The following is a 12,177-nucleotide window of genomic DNA, read 5'->3' as shown; positions in this document are numbered from 1 at the left end:
TGGCTGTGATCAGAGTCTCCATTGGGGGAGCGTCCATGAAGTCAAATGCCAGGAGATCATTTATACCCATGGCCTGGCGAGAGGAGGACGGAAATCTTGATCAATATTTAGATCAAAATCACCAAAGACATGCATCATGTCTGACTGACTGATAACAACTGGTTCATGTAAGAGTCAGGACATTACCTTCAGAGACAGCACAGTGCTGGCCAAGTTGGTTCTCTGGATCTCAGGCACGTTGGTCGTCAGCATCTCGTCTCTGTAGGCCCTCTCAGTGTAGAGTCTGTAACACTTCCCTGGTCCTGTTCTGCCGGCTCGGCCCGCCCTCTGCTTGGCCTGGGCCTGAAACACATCGGGAAGTGTTAAAAGGATGTTGTAGTAAAGAGATGTCCATTCAGGTTTTCAGCAGAGGATAAACACCGCTGAGGCTGACAAGTAGGAGAAATGTAAAACTGTTAGGGCTGTACCCAATTATGCGTTTGAAAGTTTGAACGGAGTTCGGCGAGACATTCAGGGTGACAGTAATGTTCATGTAACATAGCGAAAAAAGCTAAGTTAGCCCTCCGAGCTAATGCATGCTATGCTAACAGCACGTGTTCACTCTGCAGCTACATCTGGGGACTGAAACGTCCCAAGAAGTACACTGCACACTAGGCAGCCTCCTAAAAGTCGACCAAACGTTAGTCGACTAGAAAGGTCATTAGTCCACAAGATTTCATTGGTCGCTTAGTTGCAGAAAAACAAACACACACACGTGAAACTCTAGGAGCTGCACCTTGTCAAAATAAATCAAAACCTATATGACTGGACCATGTGTGACTTTAATTTGAAAGGACAGACACAGGAAGCGTCCACGCTCAGCAGTCAGACAGGAGTCAGGTTAATTTCCAGGGCTGGTACCTGCGGTTATTCCACAGGCTAGTTAATACCATGTCGGGCAGGAAATCCAAAGTGTGGGATCATTTTGAGAAGGTGAAGGACGAACCCAAGGTGATATGTAAACTCATCTTCATTGGTCGACTACAAACATGACGTATCATCTGAAACATGGAAGTAGCTACATGCCCATTAGCCCACAGCGTCATTAACAGGCGGCTCGCTCAGTGTGTGACGTGCGCTTGTAGATAAAATATAGGCCTATATTAATGAAGGTTCATTAGTACGGTTTTGTATTTCTCTGTAATGTAGCACAGTGTTAACAATGTTACTGATACTATTCTTTCATGCGGACAACTAGTCGACTAATGGCTCTAAATGACGACTATTGGTGGACTAGAAAAATTGATAGTTGGAGGACAGCTCTAAACTTGTTCACTTCCTGTGTTAAAATGGCTGACCTGTGAGATGGGAGTCACCACCAGCTGGTCAATGCCCGTCTTGGAATTATACACGATCTGTTTAACAAAGCCGGGGTCCACCACATAGTAGATTCCATCAATAGTGAGAGACGTCTCAGCAATGTTTGTGGCAATGATGACCTAAAGGTAAACAAAAACAAAAAGGAGAGTATCAGAAATGAATTATTCTTTAAGGTGTAAGTTTGTTCTGTTCTTCAATTCACCAAAGACAGGTATTTTCAAGGTGTTCTTTTGGAACTAGAATAAGAAGTAAAAGAGCTGGTGTCACTCTGTGCCAGTAACTTGCAGCTATCATCTAATCCAGTGCTGTTCATCACCTTTCTGCTGCCTGGCGGTGCAGGGTCAAAGATCCTGGTCTGCATCTCACTGGGCAGGGCCGAGTAAACTGGCAGAATAATCAGTTCAGGAACATCAGGCCCCAGTGACTTCATCCTCTCATACAGGAGCTCACAAGCTGTGTCAATCTCTTCCTGTCCAGTCAGAAACACCAGGATGTCACCTGGATGAAGGACAGAGAGAAAAACATCTTTTATTTATTTATTTAGTTTTACATAAAAGCTAATTTTACTTTGTCCCATAGAGACATGATCAAGTTTCTTATATACAACTCATAGTGAGATAGTTATAGTGATACTTTTTTTTTTAAATCAAAAAAATAAATAAAAAGACTTAATTTTAAAAAATAAATAAATATAAAAATAATAAGAAATAGAAATAAAAATAAATGAAGATAAAAATGAAATAAAACAGTAATAGTCAATCAAAAATCTAAGTTAAAAAATCAATAAATAAACAAAATAAAAATACAATTTACAATTAAAAAAATGGAAATAAAGGATAGAAGAAAAAATTAACAATAATTTAAGATAATTTAAGGAAACCCGTTTCTGACACAAGCGTACCTGGGGGCTCGGTCAGATGAATCTGCATGACTGTGATGAGACCGGCATCCAGGTAGTCTGTCTCAGGTTCTTTGGTGTAGAGGATCTCCACGGGGAAAGTTCTTCCTGGGATGGTGAAGATGGGAGCTTCAAAGAAATACTGGGAGAACTTGACAGAATCCAGCGTGGCAGAGGACACGATCAGCTTCATGTCTTTGCGTTTCTGTATCGTCTAAAAGGGACAGAGGACGTTATTCTATGAGAGATCACACAGTTTAATAATCTTTAAAAGTACTGTATGGTTTGAAGAATGTAAAAAAATAAAGTACCTTCTTGAGAAGGCCAAATAGCACATCGGTGTGGATTGTTCTCTCGTGGGCCTCATCTAGCATAATGAGGGAGTACTGACTCATGTCTGGGTCCAGCAGACATTCCCTTTGCAGCATACCATGGGTCATGTATTTGATTACTGTCTCAGTGCTGGTGCAGTCCTCAAAACGAATGGTGTAACCCACCTAAAATAAAGGTTAACGAATATATGCTAAATAATACAGAAGAGAGGAGAGACTCTGACTAAGAATTTCTTGTACAGATTAAGACGAATGACTCACCTCTTGTCCCAGACGGCAACCGTACTCCTCAGAGACTCTCTTGGCCACTGACATGGCGGCCACACGACGGGGCTGCGTGCAGCCAATCTTCCCCCGGGAGGTGTAACCTGCCTCCGCCAGGTACTGAGTGATCTGTGTGGTCTTACCGGAGCCAGTTTCTCCAACTACGATCAAGATCTGATTGTCGTGGACAGCCTGCCGAAAGACAGAATTAATTGTTAAGGTGATTAAGAGACATTAAAGGGATAGTTTGGATTTTTTGAAGGAGGGTCTATGTCTATAGTCATTATCTACACTAGATGTCAGTCGGCTCACCCCTAGTTAAAGAAGTCAGGCAGGAGTCCGACACATAAGCTAAGTGGACGAAAGCAGCAGCAAAATGTTTGTGCTCTCTACATCTTAGGGTTTCCATGCAGGAACATAGAAGGGCAGGGAGGTTTGCTCTCTCTGCCTCAAGCTGTCCTTGTTTACGCATGGAAGGGCGGAGAGGCGTGCTCTCTACACCTTAGGCTTTCCACATAGGCATGTGGAAGGGCTGAGAGGTGTGCTCTCTCTGCCTCAGGCTTTCCTTGTCAACGCGTGGAAGGGCAGAGAGGTGTGCTCTCTACAATTTAGGCTTTCCATGTAGGCGCATGGGAGGGCGTAGAGGTGTGCTCTCTACACCTTAGGCTTTCCATGTAGGCGCATGGGTGGGTTGAGAGGCGTGCTCTCTACAACTTAGGCTTTCCGTGTAGGCGCATGGGAGAGCGGAGAGGTGTGCTCTCTACAACTTAGGCTTTCAATATAGGCGCATGGAAGGGCAGAAAGGTGTGCTCTCTCTGCCTTAAGGCTTTCCATGTAGGTGCTTGGAAGGGCGGAGAGGTGTGCTCTCTACAACTTAGGCTTTCCATGTAGGTGCATGGGAGGGCAGAGGGGTGTGCTCTCTACAACTTAGGCTTTCCATGTAGGCGCATGGGAGGGCGGAGAGATGTGCTCTCTACACCTTAGGCTTTCCACATAGGCACGTGGAAGGGCGGAGAGGTGTGCTCTCTACACCTTAGGCTTTCCGTGTAGGCGCATGGAAGGGCAGAGAGGTGTGCTCTCTCTGCCTTGAGGCTTTCCATGTCAACGCGTGGAAGGGCAGAGACATGTGCTCTCTACAACATAGGCTTTCCATGTAGGCACATGGAAGGGCGGAGAAGTGTGCTCCCTACACCTTAGGCTTTCCATGTATGCACATGGGAGGGCGGAGAGGTGTGCTCTCTACACCTTAGGCTTTCAATATAGCCGCATGGAAGAGCAGAGAAGTGTGCTCTCTCCACTTTAGGCTTTCTGCATATGCCTAGGAAAGGCAGAGGCCCCAGAACAGAGTCATAGTGCCAAATATAATAGTGCCAATGGAATTAAAGTTTTCTTTGACGAAAGTGGTCCTGACTGAAATATATTTTGCTGCTGCCCCTGTCCACTGCAGTGCATTGCTGAACTTCCATGGCAGTACTCCAGCCTGCTTCTCAAAACTGGGGGTGTGCCGACTGCCATCTACATTTGGTAATACACTGTCTATGGATAAGAACCTCATATAACCCCATTTCAAAAAGACAGATCCATCCCTTTAAAGTGGGTGCAGTGATGGCTCAGTGGGTAGATGTGCATGTTGTAGGTTGTAATGTGGGTACAGGTCTCGTTCAACACCTCATAGACATCTTTCAAAAGTCCCAATCTCTCATTCAGTTTTCTGATCATTTCCAATGTAATCTGTGTGTCTGTCTCTCCACTGCTCGTACCTGAACCAGCTGTTCCTTCAGCTTGAAAATAGGCAGACTCTCTCTCTGCTGCAGGATGGAAAGCTCTGTCCTCTTGCCATACGACACCTGGTTGCCCCCGAAGGCGTATCTCTTCCATTCTGGGAGATCGATAGGCATAGCGCCGATGCCTCTCATGTTGGCAGCAATCTGCCTTCCTTCATCTGTACAGGAGAGGAACAGGGACTAATGTAAAGTTCCGGCGAGAGCCTTCTCTTTTGTGTAATCAAGATGAACTGCGACGATAATGAACTTCCTAACAAGCTTTTTTTTGTATTAAACGATGAGTCAGAGGTAGTGACCAGGGCTGGAAGGAACTCCGATAGGCCCTCAGGCTGCGGAAGACAGCGTCACAGTGCATTATGATTCTGTGTGTGGCGGCGTAAACTCGTGGGGAAGCCAGATAATCATCTCCAGCCATGCCATGGTAACAATGTAACAGAGTAATAGACCCGGTGCAAGACAGAGCGGTCAATTTCATTTTCAACATTTTAAATCTCTGATTCAACATGGATTGATTTTGACCTTTGATTAATATCCGGTTGAAATGTTTGTCCCACTGACGCTTGAGAATCACACAGTCGGGGGCTGCATTCATTTAAATCTATAATGAGGTGTTTGCTGGATTATTAAAAACGTGTGGTGCAGGTCCTTACAATCAGGCATCGGGTCGATCCAGTTCTTGTGGAGACCAGTGGGGATGGAGTCCAACTCTGCTGCACGAGCGGCCTGCTTCAGCTCCCTCCTCTCCTTAGAAAGAGCGCTCTGCATCATGGCTGCTTGGGAAAGAGAGCCGTCTGGATTCTAAAGGACAAAATGAAAACAAGTGCAGGTGTGAAGATAGAGGAACAAATGTTATCAAACTGTATCAGTGTCTACAGCACAAACATAGAAATGACGATGTACTTCCAGGTATCAGACATACTATAGTGGTTCCCAACTGGTGGGTTGCGGTCCAAAAGTGGGTCGCACGTCCGTTCTCTTAAGTGAAACATGAACTTTTGCCCAGTTACTCTTACTCAGAGATTCTGTAGAAAGATTATTGACAATGTGCTGTGAAGTTCAGCACGTTAGCCTGAACCCTGCCTCTCGCCCAGTGTCAGCTGGGATAGGCTCCAGCCCAATGACCCCCAACAGGATAAGCGGTTATGGAAAATGAATGAATATCATCTGGAGGTTGCTGTGACAGAAGTCATTATTTTAATTAGCTAACACATGATATTAGGAGGTGTGAAATGCAACACACAGAGTCATGTACCTTCACTATCTTCACCGGGCTCATGTTCATGGTCCATTTCGTCTGTCCCCTCAGAAACGGTGGCTCCTCTTCCACCAGGTCAATCTCTATGTCTTCATCTGTGGAGGGAACATTTACAGATTATCATGCAGTATAACTTTGTGACGGCCCTCCTGCTGTGTGTGTTTTACCCTGGTCTGTCTGTTCACTGTTGTCTTGCAGGTACTGGTAGGCAAAACTAATAAGTGCATCTGGGAGCACCGGGCCAGTCTACCAGGGGCACTTATTAAAGACCTGGCTGTTCTGCCAGCTTTCTCTCTCCCTTCATCCAGCATGTTCTTGTTCAGCTGGCTTCTGCCCGGTTCCTAATTTGAGTTCCACACCTTGCATACATCACCCACTCACTCATTCATCTGCTGACACACTGAAACACAGATGTACAAACCTCATGACTTCTCTATATGTTTGATATTACTTGCACCTTTCAGTTTGATATCATGTGTCTCCAGTTTGTCATGGCTTGTGAGTCGGGTCGTGACACTTTCATTTAGCAAAAACCCCAGAAAAAGAAGTTCAGAGTTTCACCTTCATCGTCATCTATTTTGGGAAGGATCCCCGTCTCCTCGTCAAATTCTGGGAACTCCTCTTTAGGAAGGACGTTGGCTGCGATCATCTGCACGGGAAAAAAATATTTAACATAAATTGGATGGTTAAAAAAAGACGATATCACCACTGAGGAGGTATTTAACGGTTTAAGAATCTGTTTGATTTTTGATGAATACCTGTTTAATTTCCCATTTTTCAAGGTCGGTGATTTTGGTGAGCCGTTTGCGCTCTGATGGGTCTTCCTCTAATTCCAGCATGCTGGCTTCAATCGGACGGTCGGGGTTCCTCAAGGCTTCGTCTCCGACTACAGGCTCAATGTTTCTTCTCCGGTTTGGGTTCAGGTCCTCCCCTGTCTCCTGGTCCACATCCTGGAAACATGCAAACAATTATTATTATTTCTAGTCAACATTTAAGAAACCAATTATCATATGTGAGTGTTTTTGCAAATAAAAAAAAAGTCACGAGTGTAATTTAAATGTTATAACCATTAAACAGTGTAATAAATTCACATTGGATTTAATGTCATAAATCATGTCATGCATGGTTTATGATTCCCCTACAGTAACTAACTAAACAGCAGCTACAAACATTTGCTTTTATTTGACAAGCTACATGTGTGATGTGCTACTGTGTGTGGCTTCATATCTTTTTGTGTAACACCTGTTCTTTCTCCAGGTATCTTTATTGAGCCAAAGATGAAATTACATACATCATGTTGCAGTATCAGCCCTCATTTCATTTTATATAGGAGAGAAATAATAAGTTCACAGATGCAGGAAAACATGAACATGGAAACAAGACCAAATGTAGGTGCATTAAATGTGCATAACATAAAGGGGAAAAAAATAATTAAAAGTGAAGCACCTATTTTTAAAAACTGGGGACAAACCATGTCCTAGCAAAAAAAACGAATGTTATAACTGACCGACACACCTGACCGACAAGATGAGAGATAAGAGTCACTGACTTTGTCACAGGGATGAATAGCTTTTGAGAGACCTTTAAATTAATTCATTTATGTTTGTGTTTTGTACTTTTGTTCCTACTTTTTATAATAATTTGTAAAATAAACTATGTTTATAAACAACAAAGTGTTTAAAGAAAGGAATAAGCAGCCCATTAGGGTTTAAACGAGTATAACATTTTATAGGGTCACTATGTCGTGTCTCCTTGAATACTCTTAATTCACCTGGATACTTTTACAGCAAGGAAGGGACAGAAACTTTTACCTTACTGAGGAGGTGTGGTCGACCCTGTTGCTAGGTGTGATGCATTCTTTTAACAGATGTGATTGGTTGTCACAGACACACCCTTTGTGAGCCTGCAAGGTGTGGACACCCAGTGGAACTGAAATGAACTGCTGACTGTGAAAGTGTTGTCACTGTCAGTGTGATCACTCTGCTGAGGGAAGGTTGAGACAGACAAAAGTCATCACTGCTGTGCTGTTGCTTTTTTCCAGTTTTCCAAATATCTCAGTGTTGTGATCACTTTGTTTCTGGCGTTATAGCGTTAGGTGGGAAATGTGTGCGTACCCCATGTTATCCCTGCACGATATAATCTGTGGTATGTCATTAACTCACTGTCATCCAGTGTTTGGAGAATATTTCTCAGACCTCTTTCACAATTTTCTTTTCTGCATTAGAAACTCTTAAGCTCTTAAAAGTCCTCCTCCCTGCTCCTAACAGCTTTTCACGTCAGGAGCTCTTTTAAGGTCTGAGATACTCTGTAAATAACTTTTATCTTTACAAGGACCTTGTCTTAACTTTAAGGGGAAATCCTAAGAAAACATCACAATTCTTAAAATTTCGTCACCAGTACGAGGAAGTTTTGTGAAGACGTCTCCTGATCTTTTAAACGTGACTCACCTTCATGCTGAGGCTGGCTTTGGTCCCAGTGAACGACAGCACTTTGACCTTCACCTTTTGACCTTTGGTGACCACGTCAGCCACATTGGCTATACGTCCTTCTTTGCGCAACTCTGAGATGTGCACCAGACCCTCCCAACGTTTCCTGCAGACAGTAACAGTTCAGGTCAGGTTACAGGTTCAGTTCAGGGTGCAAACACCAGAAGACCATCACACAGAAACACTGAAACAAATGCATACATGATATCTAGAAATATCGAAATAATTAGAAGTAAGTCAAACAAGCAAACTGACATCCTGAAAAAAAAGAAAGACAGTCAGTAATTAGCGGAGTCACCTGAGGCCCTCCAGCTGCACAAAACAGCCAAACTGCATGATGCTGCTGATTTTGCCGGTGTAGATGTCGCCCACAACGGGCTCCTCTGGAGGAGGGCGATCCACAAGTCTGTCGCGACAGTGGTCAGAGTGTCTGTCGACCTTCTTGTTGTTCACATCGTCTCTGTGAGGGTTTGGCGGATGGTCACTCCAGCGAGACACTCGCTTCCTTTTGCGTGGAGGGTTTGTTTCTCCGTCACCATCTTGTGAACTGGAGCGAGGATGAATTTGCTTAAGTCCGATTTGTCTGTTTGTGTCTCGACTTCTGTCACTGTGCAAATTCCCGTCTGATCTGAGGAACAAATGGGGAAAACAGAAGTCCAGTTTTTTTTAAATGTTGTCATTGTGAGGCGGTTATGAAGTTTTAAAATATATTATTAAGTGTTCATTGATTTCTTGTTTTATCAGCTTATTTTCCAAACGGCAGATCTGCACTTTAAGTACAAAACTCCTTTTTTAATCACCTGTTATCAGAGCTGGTTCCACAGACGTTTGGCATGAGCATCTCCAGCTCCTTCATGGCTGCTGCTGCCACCTGCTCATCTGTATCTGTGTGTCGTGGTGGGATCTGATGGAGAGAACACAAACAGCTCCATAACTCCTATGAACTGTAAAGTTTTCCCACTGACAAAGAGTTGTGTTCAGCTATAAGATATGAAAGTTTAAGGTTTGTAATCCATTTAGAAGACGCCTTACCGTCCACACTGGATCATCTGGTCTACATAACGCAGGATATTTCTCCTTCAGCTTGTCCTTCTCACTCTTCGGCCTGAGCTCCGTCTGATGAGCTGTCATACACAACACAGAAGAGATCATTTAACAGTGGACTCTTAACTGAAAACATGTGGCAGTTGATAACTGTTACACAGCAACATTTGGCCTCATGACATGTTTTCTTCTATAAGAAGAGAATATACAGAAACCGTATACTGGGAAAACACTCTGACGACTTTGTTGTAACTTTTCAGGAGTCACTGCTTATTGACTTTGGACTTTTACAAGCGGACACACCTTCTACAAAAGAAATGACAACGTGTCGAGCTTTGGAGAGACTGACGTATATTTTAAAAAAAGAAGAACAAGAACTTTATTCATTTGTGGAGTGCTTACATGGACTTCTTGTAAAGTATAATAATAATTTGAATAATTTGAAGCTTTTTGCAAATCATGCACTGCTGGGATTATAATTTTACACAATTATTTATTTTATTTATTATGTACTTTTATTATTAGTATTATTATTTTAATTACTTATTTATTTTATTCTATTTTTTATTTTTTTAATGCCAGGGTTGGGGATATCATACTTATTTTCTTAGCTGAAATGTTACTGTTCACATTTAATGTTTAAAAACTCAAAAAAGATTGTTTAAAAAAAAAAAAAAAATACAGACAATTATACAAAACATACCTAAAAAAAAAAAAAAAAAAATCAGAAATACTAATCTCTGATGAAAATTCACAGGGAATGGGGCGTCGGTGGCTTAGTGGTAGAGCAGGCGCCCCATGTACAAGGCTGTTGCCACAGCGGCCTGGGTTCGACTCCAGCCCGTGGCCCTTTGCTGCATGTCACTCCCCCTCTCTCTCCCCCTTTCACACTTGTCCGTCCTATCCATTAAAGGCTAAAAATGCCCAAAAAAATATATCTAAAAAAAATAAATAAATAAATTCACAGGGAATAATCTGTTAGAAATTCATCCAAACTTCCTGTTTATTGCCTTTTATTGCGTTCACTATCGGAAGTAATCGTACAGTTTATTAGTTGCTCTGTACTGTTATTGTTATGCACAGAATATAATGTGAAACATCTGTTAAATACATTGTCACTTAGTCAGGGATTTATTCAAGAATAGAAAGGGGTCCCTCAAGGTAAAAGGTTGGCAACTAGGGATGCACAATGATATCAGCACGTCATCGGTATCAGAGGATAGCGGATAGGATAGGCTTTTTTTTGCGCAATGAATGAATATTACATATTAAAAAGCACTGTATTTCATGTCTCCATCTGCTGGTGGCCCATCATGATAAGAGTATGTGTGCATAATATGATGTTAATTCCACTACAGAAGAGACTTGACATTGATTAAAATAAAGTGAGGAAAAAGATGAATATATATATCCATATCAGTATCAAGTAAGTTGTTATATATCTGCAAAAAATCCAATATTATGCATCCCTATGGGAACCACTGATATAAGCCATTTCTTATAAATGTTTGTCAAAATTTAAAGAAAACATAAAGAAGTAATTCATGTAGACAGAAATGTTGCTGCTTCACAGGACTGACACAGGTCTTATTACATGAAATCAAGGTGTAAAAAGTGTCTGTACCTTTACTTGTAGATGGTGAGGGTCGCATGGTCTGAATAAGTCTGAGTAAATTACCAATAAACGTGTCCTGAAAGGAGAAACATATAAGGGTTTAGTGTGAAAACACATGGCACAAATATTTATTAAAATCAAAGTGTTTGTTTATTTTCACACTCACAGTAAAGTCTGCTCCATTTTCACACAGAGCTGCTTTGAACTTCTCAAATGTTGGATGTTTTTCTGCCAAACTGATGATGAATTCAGCTGAAAGACATCAACAGCAGTTTAGCCACACATGCTAACTGAGACATGATAATGACTGACACCTGTTTGTTATGAGGCAGCTAGCTAACATCTGAAGAAGCTAGCTAACATCTGAAGCAGCTAGCTAACATCTGAAGCAGCTAGCTAACATTAGCTCTGAGAAAACATCGCTGTCACGGAGCGGAACGTTACCCAGATCTTTCTCGCTTATCCCCAGATGATTCTCCAGCTCCGTGCACACCTTCGACACCAAAGATAAATATTCAAGACGTTGTATTTCGTCTAAAGCTGCCATTTCTTCTGTTTACTTAACCTGACCAGGAAGTGACTCTTCTTCTTTAGTTTGAGCGCTCACGAAAGTGCTGCAGTGCTGCTTCCCCCTGCCGGCCAACAGGAGGATTACAGTAGTGGTGAACTTAGAAGTACTTGAATATTTCCATTGCATGCTACTTTAGATTTTAATAGACTCTGGAGGCAAATATTGTTCATTACATTACATACATTATTTCAATTCAGGTTTATTTATAAAGCCCAATATCACAAGTCACAATTTGCCTCAGAGGGCTTTGCAGCATACAACATCTCTCTGTCCTTTGGACCCTCACAGCAAATACGGAAAACATCCCCCCAAAAAACCCTTTAACTCTCAAAATCTGTGTTAGTGAGCACTTCTCCTTTGCCGAGATAATCCATCCCACCTCACAGGTGTGGCATATCAAAATGCTGATTAGACAGCATGAATATTGCACAGGTGTGCCTTAGGCTGACCACAATAAAAGGCCACTCTGAAATGTTCAGTTTTATCACACAGCACAATGCCACAGATGTCGCAAGTTTTGAGGGAGCGTGCAATTGGCATGCTGACTGCAGGAATGTCCACCAGAGCTG

General features: G+C 42.4%; 1 protein-coding gene across 1 annotated transcript in view; it reads right to left on the bottom strand.

Moving 5' to 3' along the window:
- The window catches only part of LOC126400224 (ATP-dependent RNA helicase DHX8-like), a 12,349-nt gene extending 730 nt beyond the window's left edge, over positions 1 to 11,619 (bottom strand). The window contains exons 1-19 of the mRNA XM_050060786.1: positions 11,482 to 11,619; positions 11,204 to 11,289; positions 11,047 to 11,113; positions 9,411 to 9,502; positions 9,179 to 9,282; positions 8,677 to 9,006; positions 8,340 to 8,484; positions 6,651 to 6,842; positions 6,454 to 6,541; positions 5,890 to 5,987; positions 5,288 to 5,435; positions 4,614 to 4,795; positions 2,851 to 3,045; positions 2,569 to 2,754; positions 2,261 to 2,471; positions 1,676 to 1,857; positions 1,338 to 1,478; positions 187 to 342; positions 5 to 73 (exon numbers count right to left, since the gene is read on the bottom strand). Coding sequence (XP_049916743.1) covers positions 5 to 73; positions 187 to 342; positions 1,338 to 1,478; positions 1,676 to 1,857; positions 2,261 to 2,471; positions 2,569 to 2,754; positions 2,851 to 3,045; positions 4,614 to 4,795; positions 5,288 to 5,435; positions 5,890 to 5,987; positions 6,454 to 6,541; positions 6,651 to 6,842; positions 8,340 to 8,484; positions 8,677 to 9,006; positions 9,179 to 9,282; positions 9,411 to 9,502; positions 11,047 to 11,113; positions 11,204 to 11,289; positions 11,482 to 11,584 — 2,775 coding nt within the window. The 5' untranslated portion in view covers positions 11,585 to 11,619. The remainder of the gene's footprint in view (positions 1 to 4; positions 74 to 186; positions 343 to 1,337; positions 1,479 to 1,675; positions 1,858 to 2,260; positions 2,472 to 2,568; positions 2,755 to 2,850; positions 3,046 to 4,613; positions 4,796 to 5,287; positions 5,436 to 5,889; positions 5,988 to 6,453; positions 6,542 to 6,650; positions 6,843 to 8,339; positions 8,485 to 8,676; positions 9,007 to 9,178; positions 9,283 to 9,410; positions 9,503 to 11,046; positions 11,114 to 11,203; positions 11,290 to 11,481) is intronic.
- Between the last annotated feature and the right edge of the window lie 558 nt (positions 11,620 to 12,177).

Source organism: Epinephelus moara, chromosome 13, assembly GCF_006386435.1.
Source record: "Epinephelus moara isolate mb chromosome 13, YSFRI_EMoa_1.0, whole genome shotgun sequence".
Classification (NCBI taxonomy): domain Eukaryota; kingdom Metazoa; phylum Chordata; class Actinopteri; order Perciformes; family Serranidae; genus Epinephelus; species Epinephelus moara.
Note: the sequence above shows the minus strand (reverse complement) of the source record. Positions and strands in the feature narration are given on the sequence as shown.